At 36.4% G+C, this 18,433-nt stretch overlaps 1 protein-coding gene across 3 annotated transcripts in view; it reads left to right on the top strand.

Annotated features, from left to right (window-relative positions):
- The window catches only part of GABPA (GA binding protein transcription factor subunit alpha), a 35,234-nt gene extending 18,479 nt beyond the window's left edge, over positions 1-16,755 (top strand). For 2 of the 3 annotated variants that reach the window (XM_028503290.2, XM_028503289.2), the window contains exons 6-10: positions 4,060-4,254; positions 5,950-6,003; positions 6,965-7,105; positions 7,325-7,517; positions 13,295-16,083. In XM_028503290.2, coding sequence (XP_028359091.1) covers positions 4,060-4,254; positions 5,950-6,003; positions 6,965-7,105; positions 7,325-7,517; positions 13,295-13,523 — 812 coding nt within the window. In that variant the 3' untranslated portion in view covers positions 13,524-16,083. Of the gene's footprint in view, positions 1-4,059; positions 4,255-5,949; positions 6,004-6,964; positions 7,106-7,324; positions 7,518-13,294 lie in introns of all 3 variants that reach the window. The other variant, XM_036017551.1, reaches the window with a different exon arrangement.
- The last annotated feature ends 1,678 nt before the right edge of the window (positions 16,756-18,433 follow it).

The following is an 18,433-nucleotide window of genomic DNA, read 5'->3' as shown; positions in this document are numbered from 1 at the left end:
ATTCTGATTCTAGTTCTTTTGATACTCCGTTTTCCTTCTGGAAGCTGTTAAGATCTCTCTATCTCTGGTCTTTATCTTGGTTAGTGGAGTGTCGATCTTTTTTATTTGCTGTAAATTTATTCTCTGTAGTGTAGAATTTCAGTCTGTCGTATTGCCCAATGTAGTAGCCACTAGTCTCATGTGAGCACTTGAAATGTGCCTGGTCTGAATTGAAATGTACTGTAAATGTAAAATACCCCATACAAAAAAGGGAAGAATGTAGAATCTTTTTATTTTTACATTGATTATATGTTGAAATGATAACATTTGGATATATTAAGTTAAATGAAATTATTATTGAAATGAATTTCACCTGTTTTTCTCTCTCTCTCTTTAAAGATTTTATTTATTTATTTTTAGAGAGGGAGAGAAACATCAGTATGTGGTTGCCTCTCAAGCACCCCCTACTGGGGACCTGGCCCACAACCCAAGCATGTGCTCTGACTGGGAATCCAGGGGGCGGCCCTTTGGTTCACAGGCCCATGCTCAATCCACTGAGCCACACCAGCCAGAGCTGTTTTTTCCATTTTTGTAAATGTAGCTACTAGAAATTTTAAAAAGTACATAGTGGCTTGTATTGTATTTCCTATTAGACAGTGCTAATCAGACAGTCCCTTCAGTTCTGGAGAATCTTTCTGCATTATTATTTTGATAAGTACCCTTTGTTTCTGTGTTTTTTTCTAGAACTGTTCAATTTCCTGGGTTTCTTCCATTTTTCATCTTCATGTCTATTTGTACTGCCTTCTGTCAATTGTTTTGTCTTTATATTGCAACCTATCTGATTTTTATTTTTACTTTATAAGGTCTCTTTATTTTTGGTTGTTGCTTTTCCATGGCTTTCTGATCTTATTTTATAGACATATGTTTTCTGAGTATATTATAATTGAGGGGTAAGTTGTTTTTTCAGTTTTTTATTGCATTATTTCTTCTTTCTCCTGTTTGTTTTTTCTGTTTATTTTTCTCATGGTTTGATTTCAGCCTCTCAAATATCATTACATTTGACCATCTATTTATATTTAAAAGGGAATAATTTTAAAGTGAATTAGTTTGAAGTTCTGTAAGGGATTTGCTCACTATACACTGGTTAAGTTGGGATAGTGGTTCTTTCATTAAAAGATTTTCTTTTTTTTTTTAAACACGTTGCACAGAGACTTTCCTTTTTAAAAATATTTTATTCATTTATTTTCTAGAGAGAGGGGAAGGGAGGGAGGAAGAAAGGAAGAGAAATATCAATGTGTGGTTGCCTCTTGTGTGCCCCCAACTGGGGATCCAGCCTGCCACCCAGGCATGTACCCTGACTGGGAACAGAACCGGTGACCCTTTGCATCGCAGGGCAGTGCTCAGTCCACTGAGCCACACCAGCCAAGGCTCATTAAAAGATTTTCAAATGTCATTGTGTATAGGTGTGTTTCTTGGGTCTCTTCAACTTACCTGGAATTAGCCAAACACTTGTCAAGAGTGTAAGGTTGACATGAGGATTTGCAGTTAATGTGTAAGTGAATGCTACATTCTGGAAATGGAAAGGGGCATGGAAAACAGGGAGATAGGGAGGGTTTCGCTCTTTAGTTTTTACACTTTTCTTACTGAGGTCAGTTGTTATCTCAGTATCTGCTTCATGTCTCTCCCAGATCTAAAGTGTTCTGGAGTCCACCTATGTGTGGTTGCTTTCCTTCAGGTGGCTCCTGAGAATGAAGGAGAGGCCCTGGAGGTTCTCAGCATACTTTACATCTACCTCCACATTTCCCACTTAAACCTCTCCTGCTTCCTGGAGCCACCAGGACCTAAGCCAATGAGGGGGTTCTGTAGGCAGGAATACTTTCATTTTTTATTGGTATCCTCCTTGATAGATCTTTGAGGTTATAGCTTTTCCTACTTTGCTGGATTTTCATTCTGGTTATTATCTTCAAAAAATTTGTGGAAATCTCCCAAATCATTTCTGACATTTCCTACTTATATTCCTATGAGTTTACATCTCTTAAAAATGACTTTACTATCACTGTACTGGGTTCTTAGAAAAAAGGCAAGGAGAACATGCATGGCCAATTAGTAATGTTAAACCAGAAGTCCTGATATTATTTTAGCAAACAAACCAGACTATTTCTGTTTTTCTTCTACTTTGATTTGCTACTTTTTTTGTTTATGTAAAGTGAGCATTCTTGGACTTTTAAGGGGAAGTGTGGTTTGCATAGTTTTTCTAATGAGCCACACCCCCTCTTCTCTTGTTTTCATAGAGCTGCTTGCTTTCTCAGTTCCTTTATGTTCCCTTACTCCACTTTTACCTGGACCTGTTCTTTCCTTTCCCTTGGTGTTCTGTGCTCCTCACTTTCAATTCCACTCCCACCAGTTTCTCCTCATTGTGGTCCACTCTCTAGAAGTGGTTTTGGCTCAATTTGAAAAACTCAACAGGTGCTGCACTGCTCCAGCCCCTAAGCCTTACCAGACATTTGTATTCAGCTGCTGTTGGGTTGGGCAAAACTGCTTCGAGCTGCTCCTTTCACTTTGGCCTGTTGTGCTTTTAATGGATACCTCCGGCTGTGTTCGGGTTTTCCATGCTCACAGTGGATGGTGTGTCAGATGTGCCTTTACGCCCCCTGTGCTTTCTCCTGCACAGATGCGCACACCATGGAGGTCTTGTGGTTACTGCTTTATCTTCACCCAAATGTATTTCGGGGTCCATGGGGATCTCTTGTTTTTACTGAAAATATTAATGGATTTTTGCTTTTGTTCTATAATTGATTTTAGTGATTTTTAATTCAGAAAAAAAATTTTCAGTTTCTCTGCCATCTTCTCAGAATCCTCCTGAAAAAATCACAGGAAAAAAATCAATTCTTTGGCTGTTAGTCCTGTATCCTTATGTTGATTGATTTTAGTGTATATTGGCTCCTGATTAAGTACCTAAATGTTATTTTTTCCCATCTAATTTCTTATTGAATAACATGTATCTTGATGGCATATAATCAGTATTATTTGGATAGATCATCTCCATGCATTAATACCTATACCAAAATTAATTCAGCTCGTGTTTATTCAAGTTCTATGAGTAGAGTGCTGTGTTAGGTCTATTAGGTCAGGAATACAACGATGAAATATATTTTTACGTGTTGGCCATTTTTTTCATTTTTGAATTTAATTAGTAAAAAACAATGAGGAAATGAAATTATTTGGATTCTCCTTTTGTAGATTGAACAAATATATGCACAAGGCATCATAGAATGATTTACGAGACACCGTTCTTGTTTTAAGACCTTAATGTATTTTAGGAGAAGACAGTTGACTAAACAGGCATTTCGCATGTTGTATGGTAAGGGTAAATGCAGGAGCAACCAGCTTTTTGTAAGAAGCAGTAAGAAGAAGGAATGACTACATTGTTCACTTTTTGGATAGTAAGCCTAGCTCCATAGAAACCCCTTTGGTTTTTACTTTCTTCTAGTGTACCAAGTTATACACTGCTACAAGATAAACATTTTTTATAAAGATTTTATTTATTTATTTTTAGACAGGGGAAGGGGAGAAAGAGAGGAAGAGAAACATCAGTGTGTGGTTGCCTCTCATGCGCCCCCTACTGGAGACCTGGCCTGGAACCCAGGCACATGCCCTGACTGGGACTTGAACTGTTGATCATTGGTTTGCAGGCCAGCTCTCAATCCACTGAGCCACACCAGCCAGGGTTACAAGATGAACTTTTAAACTTGGATAACTTCCTCCAGGGAAATCACATATTTCATTCCATTTGGCCCACTGAAGAACAATTTTGCGTTTTGCTTTTCTTGAGAAAATTTCAGACTAATGGACACAGAACCATATGAATCCATCAAAAATTTAGATTAAGAAATTGAAAAGGAGCTAAAGTGAAAGTATAACATAAAAATATTTTTTACTTTATACGCTGAGCTAACTTGACCTACTTGGACAGGGGGAAGCTGTCTGGATTTTCTCTGTGTATGTATGTTGACAAGTTAACTAAAAATGTATATAATACCTAAGATGAAACTAGGCTAATGGTACTATTTTTCTTTTTAGATCCTATACAGTGGTCCACAGACCAGGTCTTGCACTGGGTAGTTTGGGTAATGAAGGAATTCAGCATGACTGATATAGACTTCAGCACACTCAGCATTTCAGGACGAGAATTATGCAGCCTCAACCAAGAAGATTTTTTTCAGCGAGTCCCTCGGGGAGAAATTCTCTGGAGTCATCTGGAGCTTCTTCGAAAATGTATAAGTTGGAGTTATTATCTGTTTACATTGTAACTTAATTTTATTTCTTTATAACTTGGTTATTGTAATTGCTTATTGATAACAACAATAATACTTAACATTTATTAACTGTGTAAGGCTGTGCTAAGAGTTTTATGTGTATTTTCTTAATTTAATCTCTATATTAAGGCTGCAAGTCACAGAGGAATATGATATTTAGAGTGCCTGAATGGTCTTATGCCAAGCTTTCAAAAACCCCTCTCTTTCCATGTTTTGCCTTCTATTTTGAGAGTTCCTGGAAAACAGACAAAACTGAGAATCAGGACTTAGAAGCTAGTGTTATGGGTTGGTCACATCTGTACTATGTGATGGTGACTCTCTGTTTTGCCTCTTTTTAGGCTAGGGCTCCTTTGTTCATTTATAGTCACCATTGGAACAATTTCCATTTCAATTGCACTTTGCCTCTTCAAGGTACTTTTATAAAATTTTCAGGGGGAAATCTGCCACAAACACAAAGCATGGATTTTTCTTCAAGAGAGACAACAGTCCTTGGGGAGAATTCTCGGAACTAGGAATCTGGATAAAACAGTAGCACCTTCAGTTTGCTGAAAAGTTAAACTCTTTCAGGCACTGTGCTTCTTAAAAGCATTTTCCTCTAATCCTCAGGGCCACCTCATGAGGTGGCAGTTACGGGATACTGCATATAAACATGAGGAATTCTTAATGTTCTTACTGGTTGAATGACAACCAAAGTTACACAGCCAATGCATGAATGTTCAGACCAGAACCCAGATCCATCTGAGGCTAGTTTCATATCATTGTTTAAACCCCCAAGCGCAGGACCCCCAAAGAAAACTCCCACCTGACAAGTAGGATTCAGACTTCTTTTTGGTCCTCTAGCCCTTTCCAGCTGTGTGTGTGTGTGTAGAACTGGGTCCTTGCACGGCACCCTAAGTAGCACTGTGTTGGGAGCCCAGGTCCCAGGTCTCTGTACACAGATGATTGTTGGTTGGTACAATTTCAATTTCAAGATGCTTCCAGGCAATAATGGGCAGTAAATAGGCTAAAGTAGTAGAGACTGGGAAGTGTACCTCTTGTTTGAGAGGTAAAGAACAGCAGTAGATGAGTAATGAATGGTTCTCTAAGGGATTATATATTGGGGCCTTTTATGATGTAACTCTTAGGTTTGGAAGCTGTATTTGTAGACCTGTTAAATAATCTAGTTCATTTGTGACCCTTAGGACAGTTATCAGTTATTGAAAATTTAGCTGTCTTGAAAAAGCGTTGTCAAATTTAAAAATTTTATTTAAAAGTGGCTATTAGAATAGATTATTAAATTATGATTTCTCTGATAATCTTCAGGGAGCTTTTTTAGTGAAGAATGTATATTTAAATAATTTCAGTGTGGTGTATATTCTCATCTCTGCTATTTTTCCGTGTTTCACATGGTTTTTTATAGATAGATAAATAGATTTAGCTGTAGATATTTACATTTTAAAAACCATGGTTCTCTGTATAATGAACTCTAAAAAGAAATTTTTAAAGTTATCATGCCAATAAGTTTCAATTGATGTTTTGCTTTTTTTGCTTGGTTAGTTTTGGTTGTAATTGTGTTTCTTTCGAAAGAATCATGTCTGTTAAGTTCAATTTTACTGGATTGGGGTTTGCATTTCTGGTTTTAAATGAAACCAAAAATGTTTGTGTTTTTTTTCAGATGTATTGGCAAGCCAAGAACAGCAGATGAATGAGATAGTTACAATCGATCAACGTGAGTATTCCTACCCATAACATATGGTGCATTTATCAATATGAAATGTTTCCTTTATTCAGTACTGCAAGGTAGTAAAAAGATAAACTAATTTTTAAATATTTATGAAGTATTTTAGATACACAAAGAAATAAGCTATAACCAACATCTGTGTACAGTAAGTATAACACCATGCACTATAAAGAAAGAAATCTTTATATATAAAGTTTGCCTGTGGCAGATCCCATTTTAAATGGCTATCCTGAATTGGGTGTTTCTTATTATTCTATGCATATTTTATATTTTTACCAACTATGTAACCATAAACACTTTATAGTGTTGTTTTGCATGTTTAAACTTTTTGGGAAAAATGGTAATATACTATTCATATCCTTTTATAACTTGCATTTTTACTTAAAAGTTATGAGACCTACCCTTATTGATACTTAGAGCTCTATTTCATTCATTTTTACTGCTGTATATTAAACTTCAGTGAACGTATCATTGAATAAGTATTTGTCGGAATGTACCTGAAATTTTCTGGTTGTAAGTATCGACCTTTTCAGCCTTACTAGGTCGTACCAGTTTTTTTCTTCAAACTGGTGGTATACATTTGGATTCTCATCAGTAGTGGAATGCGAGTTCACATTTGTCCATGTTTTCCCAACATCTGATAAAGCATTTTCAGTGATCAAATATTTTATATCTCTGTATACATCACTGAGTTATTTCAAAAATAAGAAGACCAAGTCTTATGCACTAAGTTGAGATTCATGAGCAAGCATGATATGATGCCTTATCCTTGAAACTTTTTGAAATTTTGTTCTAAACTGTTGTGGATTAAGGCATTTTAAAATGAGGCCTTTTGTTGATGTAAGTAGAGGGGCATTAGTTAAACTAATTGCATTTTATGTCTTTCTGCGGTTTTTTAAAATGCTTGTGTTAGAAGAGAAAGCAGTTTTTCCCTTGTCTTTCTTTGCAGCTGTCCAGATTATTCCAGCGTCAGTTCAGTCTGCTACACCAACTACAATTAAAGGTATAAACAGTAGTGCAAAGGCAGCCAAAGTACAAAGAGCTCCCAGGATTTCAGGAGAAGATAGAAGCTCACCAGGGAACAGAACAGGTATTTTTGCATTATCGTCACCAGATAAAATTTGTCAAATTATGTGTATTGAGTTTAATTTCACTCTATGAAAGTGTGAGTATGGACCGTTTCTCTGGTAGTGCTCAGACAGCATTTGAAAAAGCACCTGTGCTTTTAGCACGGCTGAGACAGGGACCAGAGAGGCTGTCTGTTGTCTTTTACCCTCTGTTAATGCACTGCTTGTCCCTGTCGATTTAGGAAACAATGGCCAAATTCAGCTGTGGCAGTTTTTGCTCGAACTTCTTACTGACAAGGATGCTCGAGACTGCATTTCTTGGGTTGGTGACGAAGGCGAGTTTAAGCTCAATCAGCCTGAACTGGTTGCACAAAAATGGGGACAACGTAAAAATAAACCTACAATGAACTATGAGAAACTCAGTCGTGCATTAAGGTGAGCGTTTATTACTTTTTAAAATAAATATTAAGACTTTCTAAAAAAATGACTTCTTATTCTAAGTGTAAACATTGTTATGTAGTGGTGTTAAAATACTTGTTTTATTATAAAAGTATTGTTTTTGTTATATATAAAAACAGCTAAAATTTTTCACACTACTGTTAAAAATGACTTCTTAAGAATATCTTTAGTGATAATTTTGAGGTACATAGAGTTTTTTTTAAGATTTGTTTTTATCAGGGAAAGCTTCTCTTTATCCTTTACACCTGAAGGTTAACTGCTGGGTAGATTATTCTTGGCAGCTGGCAGTTCTTATCTTTGAATATTTTAAATATCATTCCACGCCCTCCTGGCCTGCCACCTTACTGCTGAGAAATCTGCTGATAGCCTAACGGGAAAGAGTTATTGTTTTTATTTATCTGATTTAAAAGCATATGCTCCTCTGTTTAAAACCAAACATGTGCGCTGGCTGGCGTAGCTCAGTGGATCGAGCACGGGCTGGGAACCAAAGTGTCCCAGGTTCGATTCCCAGCTAGGGTACATTCCTGGGTTGCAGGCCATAACCCCCAGCAACCGCACATTGATGTCTGTCTGTCTGTCTGTCTCTCTCTCTCTCTCTCTCTCCCTCCCCCCACTTCCCTCCCTAAAAATATAAATAAATAAAATCTTAAGAAAAAAAATGTTATTAAAAAAAAAACCAAACATGTTGGTTTTAATGATAGAAACATCTTTGAGGTTTCTATCATTTACATAACAGATAAAGATACTGTTATTTACATTGCTGAACTGAGTGTAAACTTTAGCAAATATACAGATATTGTCTATTTTTATAATTAGATGCAAAATGATGGCCCATTCCCCCCCCCCCCTTACAGTGGCCTAAATCTGAATATCCAACCTTCACATCGATAGAATTGGAATGGAATAAACTTATTTATAATTTCCTCTACATAGTATGAAATTTTTTGATGTAATTACTATAAGAAATTATGTTCACTACAGTGATGGACATTCAGTGTGTGCATTTAAGTATCTGGGAAGTAGAATATGTAGGAGTATCATAGAATTATTTCTTTTTTTTGAAGAGTGAATGTAGTGAAGTAGTTCCGCAATTTACTTCTGTATTTCTAAGTAACATTTTTACTGCTACTTCTTGTTTCCTTGGACTTTGCATCTGAGTTGCACAGCAAGAGAGGATGCTCTGCCTCTTACCACCACACACACACACCCTTTTGTCCACTCGTCCCACTCTGACTACATGGGAATTGTGTTCAGATCAGTGTTCCTCGTTATGGGATCATGGCTGTTGCAAGAACTACTACATAGTCCACTGTGATTATTTTTCTTTTCTAGAATGTCCTTTTGTTTTCCTTAGTGTTCATAAATAACTAAAATGCTTTATTTTCAGTGTGTTTGTCATTTATTCAGTCTCAAACATTTTGCCAGCTAACTAAAAACCCTGAGTATAATCAGAATTAACACTGCCAGTTTTGACAGTTGATATTATTGTGTACATACAAATCCCCTCAAAATTACAAATGCATTATTCGAACTAACAATTAAGGTATCAGTTCTTCCTAGATTGACCTAAGTTGCAATGCAGTAACCATCTGAATAAGCTTTTTTTCATAGAACTTGACAAGATAATTACAAAATTTATATGGGAATGTAATGCACCACAGTAACCTGAAGAAGATTAGTAAGGTGAGAAGTCTTGCTGTATGGGATGTTGAGACTCACTATAAAGCTACAGCAATGAAACTAAAACAGTGTGCTGTGTGCTTACGAGAGTCAAATCGACCCTAGATTAGAATAGGTAGCCCAAACAGAAGCAAGAAAATATAGGAGTGTTTGATTTTAAAATGAAAATGGGGAGAGGACATGATGACAAAACCTACTTTTCAGTAAGTGTGTTGGGACAGCTGACATCTGTATGGGGAAAAAGGAAAACATGTCTTGCTAAAAATCAATTCTGTGGAGCTTGTGGCTCTAAATGTCAGAAATAAAATAGGAAAGCATCTGGAAATACCTTTAGGACTTTGATAGGAAAGACATTGAACAAAACCAAAAACATTAAGCCTAGTAGAAAGGATCAGCCCTGGCTGGTGTGGCTGAGTGGATTGAGTACAGGCCTGCAAATCAAAGGGTCGTTGGTTTGAACATGACTGGTTCGATTCCCAGTCAGGGCACATGCCTGGGTTGTGGGCTGGAACCCCAGTTGGGGGCCATGCAAGAGGCACCCAGACATCAGTGTTTCTCTCCCTCTCTTTCTCCCTCCCTTCCCGTTTCTCTAAAGATAAATGAATAAAATCTTTTCAAAAATTCACTTAAAAATAAAAAAGAAAGGATCAGAAAATACGGCTACTTTTAAATTAAGAACTTCTGGTCATCAGAACCCAGCAAGAGAGTGAAAAACAGGCCACGTGTATCTGATGTAAGAGTTATACTTGGAATATCTAAAGAACTCTTACAAATTGTTAGGAAAAAGAGAAAAAATGAACAAGAAACTTAAATAGACATTTCAGAGATTTTTTTCAGGTGGCCAATAAATATATGTAGAGGTTATTAGTAATTAGGGAAATGCAATTTAAAACCACAATAAAATGGTGCAACACACAACCTCCGATGGCTAAAACAAGATGATTACCAGTACCAGGAGGGTTAGTGAGGGTACGGAGCAATGGGAATGCTTCTACACTTTTGGTGGGAATGTAAATTATAACTTGTAAGCCAGCAGTTTGTCTCTTAACTATTTAACAAATAAAAATGCATGCATATATCCACACCATAATGCTCATAACAAAATTATTGATAACATGTAAAAACTGGAAACTACCCAGATACAGGTTTCTCCCACTCTCTGAAAGTACAGTGGTCCAGAAAAGCCTTTCATAAGCTGACCTGGCATCAAATGAAGAAGCAATTACCATCAGCTTATATAGAAACATTTCTAAGTGTTCCCAGACCCCAAAATAACCTACCAAATTGTATCAAATAACATAAAATCTAATATAACAGTGGCATGCAGTAAAAGCAGGAATGTACAGAATAAATATGCAGAGCACAGATGCTTACAGAGAGTTCAGAGCAGGTGCAGCTTGATGTGGAGAGGCTGAGTTTAGTTCCCGGGGAAGGGGCTGGGCAGGGTCGCTGCTTGGAGTGCATGCCGCCTCTCTAATGGCTTGCTGGGAAACAAATGCTACACACTTAGCTCTTTTGCTTTTTTTCGTAAAAGTGAAAATATTCTTCGGATGTTTTTGGTTAGTGAAATCAGGGACTCATGCAGGGTTTTTTGTGAAAATGACATAGCATACATGAACTTTGGGGATGCGCAGTGTACTCATACCTGTCAAAGGTAGAGTGAATAAATAAAATTGAGTAGAGTGAATACACAGTAGAGGAAAATAAACTGTGTACCCGTGAGAATGAAATATTGTTCCAAGCACTGATAATGGGTGAACTTCATAAATATAATATTCAGTAAAAATCCAGACCCCCAAAAAACAATGCAGACTTATTCGTGGACTATATGAATGTATCGATAGAGTCAAGTTTAAAAAAAAAAACAGGAAAACTAAATTACAGCATTGAGATGCATGTTTGGGTGACAAGAATGGAAGCGACAGCACTGAAATTGCTGTCAGGAGACAGGATTGTGTTCACCCCTGGGCAGGGGGAGTGATGGCGGGGAGGGGCCGTGCCCGGGACTCTGGGTCCTGGCAGCAGTTTCCTGGCCCGACTCGGGGCTCACGGGTGAATGTGCACGTTGTCATCAGTCACGGAGCTGTTCACATTTCTGTCCTTTTAGTTGGTGATATATTTCACAATTTAAAAGGTTAAAAAAAGTTTAAAAAAAAGGAAGAAATTATGTTCATGAAAATACAAGTATTGTGTACCTTTCACTTCATTTTAGAGGGGAACAAATGGAATGAACCATTACGTGGTTGTGTGATTTATCTAATGAATTGAAGGAAGTGTTAGGTAAAATTAAAACTTAGGTGTATGTACTTTTTATCACCTCTTACCAAGAAATGCTAGATTATACCACCTTAGTTTCCCCCTTGAAATACAAAGCTACTTTCTTTTTTTCTTCTTTTTTCTCAAGTGTCTGTTTATTACAGCCTAACATGTAGAACTTCTCTTAAGAAACTGAAATGCCAGTAGCGTTTACACTGAATGACAAGCATTTGGAGGTTTGTGCACTGAGATCTGCCTTCGGTATTAGCGTATGGGCACAGAAGGAAGCACAAGGCCACACCCAGTGTGTTACATCTCTTACTGGGAAAGTGAACACGACTCTTCTACATTTAGGGAAAGAGGACGTGATTTTCTGTGTATGCGTCAGTCGTTTCATTAATGGACTCAAACTGAGTGACTTTTGTAACAGAATTCTCCCATGTATGTTAGTTTATACCATTGGTACTTTTACAAATGATCCTCTTGTCATAAATCACTAACAGCTCTCCATCAAATGGGTGCCAGTGGGCAGTATTATGTTAAAATAAAGGTCTCACAGTCTGCCAGCCCAGAAGTCTTCACTGAACTTTTTTCTTCCTGTTATTGGAATGGGCAGTACAAAGTGGTAAATAAAGTCTGTTTTCCCAACTAAATGTAAATCCTGCTCTATTTCCATCTCCAAAGAAAGCAGCAATAAACTAGCCTCCTAGAACAGAAATTTTCGGTCGGTGCTACAAGTGTTCTTACAGCCTGCAGTACCTGACTATTTGAGTCAGCGTCACTGACCTCTTTCACCTTAGGTGGTCACATAAACAGACGACAACAGTCAGCACACTGGTGGTCCAGTGTGAAGGAATTGAAATTATACCTGTTTTTTTGTCATACCAGCAAAAAACGTATTTTTGGTGTGCCACAGAATTTTAGTAATTAGTTTGTGTGTCCCATGAGATGAAAAAGGTTGGAAGTTGCTGTTCTAGAGTGTTTTCCACAAATGGAACCAATGTAAGGTTCAGAAACATAGTTTCTTAGTGACATCCCATTACATGGTGTTTTTTTTTTTTTTGTATTGTCTCTTCTAGCCCTTTTCCTTACTTTTGAGGTTCCCTATTAGATTTGGAGAATTTCTCTGAAAGGAAAGCCTTCACATACTAACATGATAAAAGTGAAGGGAAGGTTACCCAATACAGGATTTTGTTCAAGACAGAAAAGAAGTAGACATTTCAGCACTCCATAGACTGTGTACATTAAAAATTCCTTCCTTCTATATGGACTCTTAATCATCGGCATGGCACCTGTTTAATACAGGACTGTTTGCCAGTTATTGTGTGCTTAAGCATTTTGCAACAATAATCCTTTTAATCCTCAACAGTTCAGGAGAGTAAGTACTGTTTTTAACCTTTTATAGATGAGGGATAAAAGATTAGAGATCTGGTGGCTTTCTTCTGGGCACAAAGGAGATAGGATGCTGACTCTAAGCCCTTGTTCATAGGTTCTATTACTGCTCCGAAGGTTTTTTATTTAGTTTAATAATGTTTATTTTTAAATCAGTGTTTTATACTAAGTGTGGAAAATATGCTTTGAAATTTAGTATATAATGTTTTGGAGTACTGAGCATTGGAATTTTAATAAATAATGCCCTGAAGTTTCCTGGGATGGCAACATCAAATATTTCTATGTAACTTCAGTGGAAGTTGCCGTTACGGCATGTGCAGTGCTCTGCTGAGTGTTCTGCTTACGGAAGAGTCTGTGAAATATTGTAAGAAGTCCAAACTTGTTGTTTTTTTATACAGTGCTCATGTGTTTTTCTCTTTTTAAAGATATTACTATGATGGGGACATGATTTGTAAAGTTCAAGGCAAAAGATTTGTATACAAGTTTGTCTGTGACTTGAAGACTCTTATTGGATACAGTGCCGCAGAGTTGAACCGATTGGTCACAGAATGTGAACAGAAGAAACTTGCGAAGATGCAGCTCCATGGAATTGCCCAGCCAGTCACGGCAGTAGCCCTGGCTACGGCTTCTCTGCAGACAGAAAAGGATAACTGAGCCCAGGACCTTCTGGGGTTTCGAGGTCTTTCTTAAATGCTAGAGCAAGTATTGATTGCTCTTACCTTTATTACTGAATTTGAATCTTTTATTTCTAGACTGTACAATCTGATGCATGATTTTTTTATAAATATTTCATACTCTTGTGAATTTGGATCTTTTTACTTTGAGCATATATTTTAGAATATGTATATGTTAAAAGGTCACCACAATGGCTTCAGTATGAAGGCAGGTTCATTGTGGATAATTTGTTAACAGCCAGGAAAGCTAAACTGGTCAGTATTAATGCCTAGCCCTACCAAAAATTGCCAGTAGCATCTGAGGATGAAAAATAAATGAAGTATCTCCAGGGAACAATCTGGCTTAACTATTTTTGAAAATATAACTGTTTCCCCTCTCTGCTGCTTTAGATGTTGCTTTCTTTGCATAGAACCGGAATGTGGAATTTTAACAGCTAAAGCATGTGTGCCTGTTTCACCTCGTCAAGCAGAGCTAAAACAGTCTTATCAAATAAATATATAACAATAAAATGCTAAACGAACAGTATCAGGTTATTAAAGTACTGTATGGATTTGCAAACGGAGGACACAAAGCAGTTTGGACTGGCAGAAGAGCAGTGCTGGAGAGGGAGATCCAGGTCGAAATCTGGCTTAACTCAAGCCAGGTTTAAGGATTTCTGTGTAGATTAGTCATAATGTCAGGCCAATAATTTAAATTATTCTTAGAGGCGTTTAATTCTAATAAACCAACTATTACAAAAAATTTGAAATGATCTCTGTTTTTCCTGTCAGAGATTTAAAAAAAAAACCAAGAAGGTATAACTCAGCCAAAAGTTGGCTTGTTTTGGTTTGGCTTCTCTCTGTTTTTTAAAAATTACCCTTTAGTGCCGATTATTATGCAAAGCAGTTTATATAGTCATTGTGTTTCTGATGAAATGAAGACTTTAAATCAGTCAGCAGTACTTGACCTTTCAAGATATTAGTAAATTACTTGCAAATAGTAATAGTAAAAAGGAAATTTTGACCTCCAGTACAGGCAGTCTTAAAACAAAATTTCCCATTTATTTAATTTTTTCCTTTTGAATATTTGTGTGTGTGAGTATATAAATATCTATGTACATGTCCATTTGATTATTTCCTATATATATAGGTACACACATATAGGAAGACAGTACTCGAAAGATATTTCAAAAGGTAATAATTCATCTTTATAAATCTTAAGATATTAAATAATTCATATATATGAAATTCTTTACTTACCACAAGCTAACACTAAAAGAAGTGGCTAGAAATATCTTTCTTTTTTGCTTGCTTGCTCGCTCGCTCACTTATCTTGCTTTGGTTTTTGTATTGTTGTTTGTTTTAAGGTTTGTATAAATCCTGATATGAGATACTGGCACATAACTTCTAATCCTCTTGTGGCGGAAGATTGATTCTCAAATATTCTTTTATGCACCTTCTCCCTCACCATTTACTTTAAATTCATCCCTCTAAACAGCTTTATAAGAGAGTTAATGCTTTTGACTAACTAGCAGGAGATGGCCACGGTGATACAGGCAAGGTCAACAATACTAAAGAGAGGTTTGGAATGAACCACAGGATGCAGGGCTCTTAGGAACAAGGAGGAGAGGAGGGATCCGTGATCTCCTCGTCTGATAACCTCAAATAACTTTTAAGTGCTGTGCTGTAGGACTACAAGTGTAATGTTGGTTTGTTTATATTACTGTAGTAAGTCCTTGAAGACCCTGCAGTGAATAGCTAAAAAAGAATAAAATTTATAACTTCCCATTTTTATCTTTTTATAAACACATACCAAATAGACTGACAATTATTAGGTGTAGTGATTGGAAGAATACCTGAGTAGACTAGCACTATGAAATAATACACAGAAGCTCTAGTTTCAGATAACAAACAGCTAAAAAGAAGATTTTGCACCATCCATTTATGGCCTGGGGAGTTGACAAGTCACTTATAATTTAAAAAAAATGAAGTATACTATTCTGGTATATTATCAAGACCTTGAAATGCTTGACTTTTAAAATACTTTTTGGGTGACATTATGTTAAAATTTTAGCCAGCATGGCAGATTTCCTTTATAGGTATATATATATATTTTAAGGCAAGGAACACCTACATTTATTTTAGATTCCTAAAATCAAACTATTTTTTTCCCTTTAAACATTCCTCAGATGTTTTAAACACTCTCTCTCTCACACACACACACACACACACACACACACGTATACACGCTCATTCTGTCCCTTTTCTTCCCTGAGCAGTTTTTATTTCTCATAATTTGAACAGAGATGATTCTCACATGTGATCGGGTGCTCTTCTTCTTTGCCTCTCTTTCTCATTTTATGCACCATAACATAGGTAAAGTAATGAGACTAATCTCCCCAGTTGATTCAAAAACTTCTGTTACTTTGTCTCAACTTACATGAACTATTTTCATTGTCCTTACTGAAGTTCAGTTATCAGAAAGTCAGGTAGTCTTTTTCCCTTATTAAAAGATTATGAAAGAAAATATAATTCACACTATTCATTCTTCGTTATGTTTTTATGAATGAATTTTCCACAGGAGAATTTATAATATATTCAGAGGATGAAAGATAAAAATTTTGGTCATCTTTTGTACCTTATAAGTATAAGAATAATGAAGTGTTCACTTTTGTTTTAAAACTTATTTTCCACATAAGGTTCTCATTGAGCCACTTTCATGGGTATCTAGCTAGCTTAAAGTTTGGAAGTGTGTGTTGGCACCAGAAAATCAAACTAGGCAGAATTGCTGTGTGTGGCCGATCCTCACATGAATCAACTTATCACATTCATTTTTGTGTCAGTCTGTGTCAATTAATTAGGAAAAACTGTTTAGTTGTTTTTCTCCTCTGATTAATGGTGAAATTCAAGTATGATATTTCTTTAAAGGATTGTACCTCCAGATATTTTTTGCGAGGTTTGCTCTTTTACATATTCATCATTTTATGCTACTGCCTTTTAAGAGGAACTAGTGTATCTTTGAAATAGCACAAAAATATTTTTAAATTCATAATTGCAAAACAACCTGTGACTAACTTAATGTCTTCATATCTACAGGGTGTAAAAATATTGATATTCAGTGATATTTCACTTGCTGCCAGAAAAAAAATTCTCAATTTTTTGTAAAAGGGAGGAGGATTTTTGCATACATTTTTACTCTTTAAATAAAGACACTTATACTGTCATAATAACAATTATGTATTTCTTTGTGGTTTTTATTTTTTTTGTAATTTTACATAAAACAGTTATTTTCTATTTTTACTCAGATAAAAATATTTGTGCATAAAATGTAAAAATAGTAAAATGAGAAAAATAAAACTATTATACAGTATATTTCTGTGCTGTTAGAAGTTTTATTTCTGCAACCATAGAGTCTCACATCCCAGGGACACGCGGCTGGATGAACACGTGGCAGTCCACATCCGATGTCCGTATCATCCCCTCACACCTTAACACGGCCAGTTTGTGAAGCACCGACTCCATGAACTGAAACTGGGTGATAGAGTTTAGTCTTTAAAAAAAAATGAATGAAATCTTGTCCACGAAGCCAAACCATTGTAGAATAACAGAAGAAATGCTAAGATGGGTGCTTGTTAAAAGGTGAGCCAATGATCACTAAACTAGAAATTCCTAGTCAGGTCTTATCTTTTTTTTTTTTTTTTTTTTTAATTAAAAACATAGTAATAGCTTGTCTGTGTTGGCTAAGTAACACCAAGATGCTTCGGCCAGGACTGAGTGGAGAGGAATCCCAGAAGACAGGAGAAGATGACTTACTCTTTGGTTGATAGTCAAGCAGTGGTCAGACTTGGGTGTACTTAAAAAAGAAATTAGGCTTTGAGTGAGATAAATTGCTTTAAGAACACAGTTTAATTTTACCTGGTTCAAAGTGATGAAACTGTCAGGAAACTAGTGATGTGTATTTGTTCTCCCCAGACACTGATTTTTTGTGTGTGTAGGACTAAAGCTTCATTCGCAAGCCAAGCACACGTTAAAAATGTTTGCTTTTTATTTCTAGTAAACCAACTGATTTAGCACATGGCTTTTAAAGTTTTCTGAAGTGAAGGGCCTTTTTATTTCCCATTGGTCACAGATTGAAATTTTTGTAAAAGAAAATGAATGAAAAGGGGAAGGGGGAAATGGAGAGCTGTTGAATGGATAGTTTCAGTTACGCCAGATGAAACAGCTGTGGAGCTAGGTTGCATGACAGTAAGTGTACTTAACGATAGGGAATGATACACTTAAACATGATTAAAATGGTAACTTCATGTGTATTTTACCAAAGTTAAAATGGTTTTTAAATATCAATTACCAGAATTTTTAAAATTGATGTAATTCACCGAATTAACAGTACAGGGGTGTGGGAACAGGGGCCTCTCAGTGGGTGCAGAGAACCTGTGTAATGAAGTTCAGCATCCATTGATGATAAAAAAGGAGCAAACCAGAATTAGGAGGGAGCCTCCTTAACCTGGCAGAGAGGAGCTGAAACCTGCAGCTAGCATCATGCATAAGGGTTTGGTTTTCTTCCAGGCTGGGGAAGGCAAAGAGGTACCTGTCACCATTTCTACTTAATCCTGTACTGAAGATCCAACCTGTGAAATAAAGCAAGAAAGAGGAAAAGCATAAATATTGTAAGATTAAACTCTGTGCAGAAGACACGATCAAACATGTTGAAAAGGCAAAAAAAAAGAGGTAAACTATAGTAAGTGAGGTTAGTAAGGTATGAGTTCAATATACAAAACTCACTTTTGTTTCTACATGCTAGCAACACGTAATTGGAAATGGAAGTGTAAAAGCTACCATTTACAGTGGAATTAGAAAAAATAATTAGGGACAAATACAACCAAGTTTGTGTAAGACTTATCCAATGTGTCC

The sequence above is a fragment of the Phyllostomus discolor genome, chromosome 2 (genome assembly GCF_004126475.2).
Source record: "Phyllostomus discolor isolate MPI-MPIP mPhyDis1 chromosome 2, mPhyDis1.pri.v3, whole genome shotgun sequence".
NCBI lineage: Eukaryota > Metazoa > Chordata > Mammalia > Chiroptera > Phyllostomidae > Phyllostomus > Phyllostomus discolor.
Note: the sequence above shows the minus strand (reverse complement) of the source record. Positions and strands in the feature narration are given on the sequence as shown.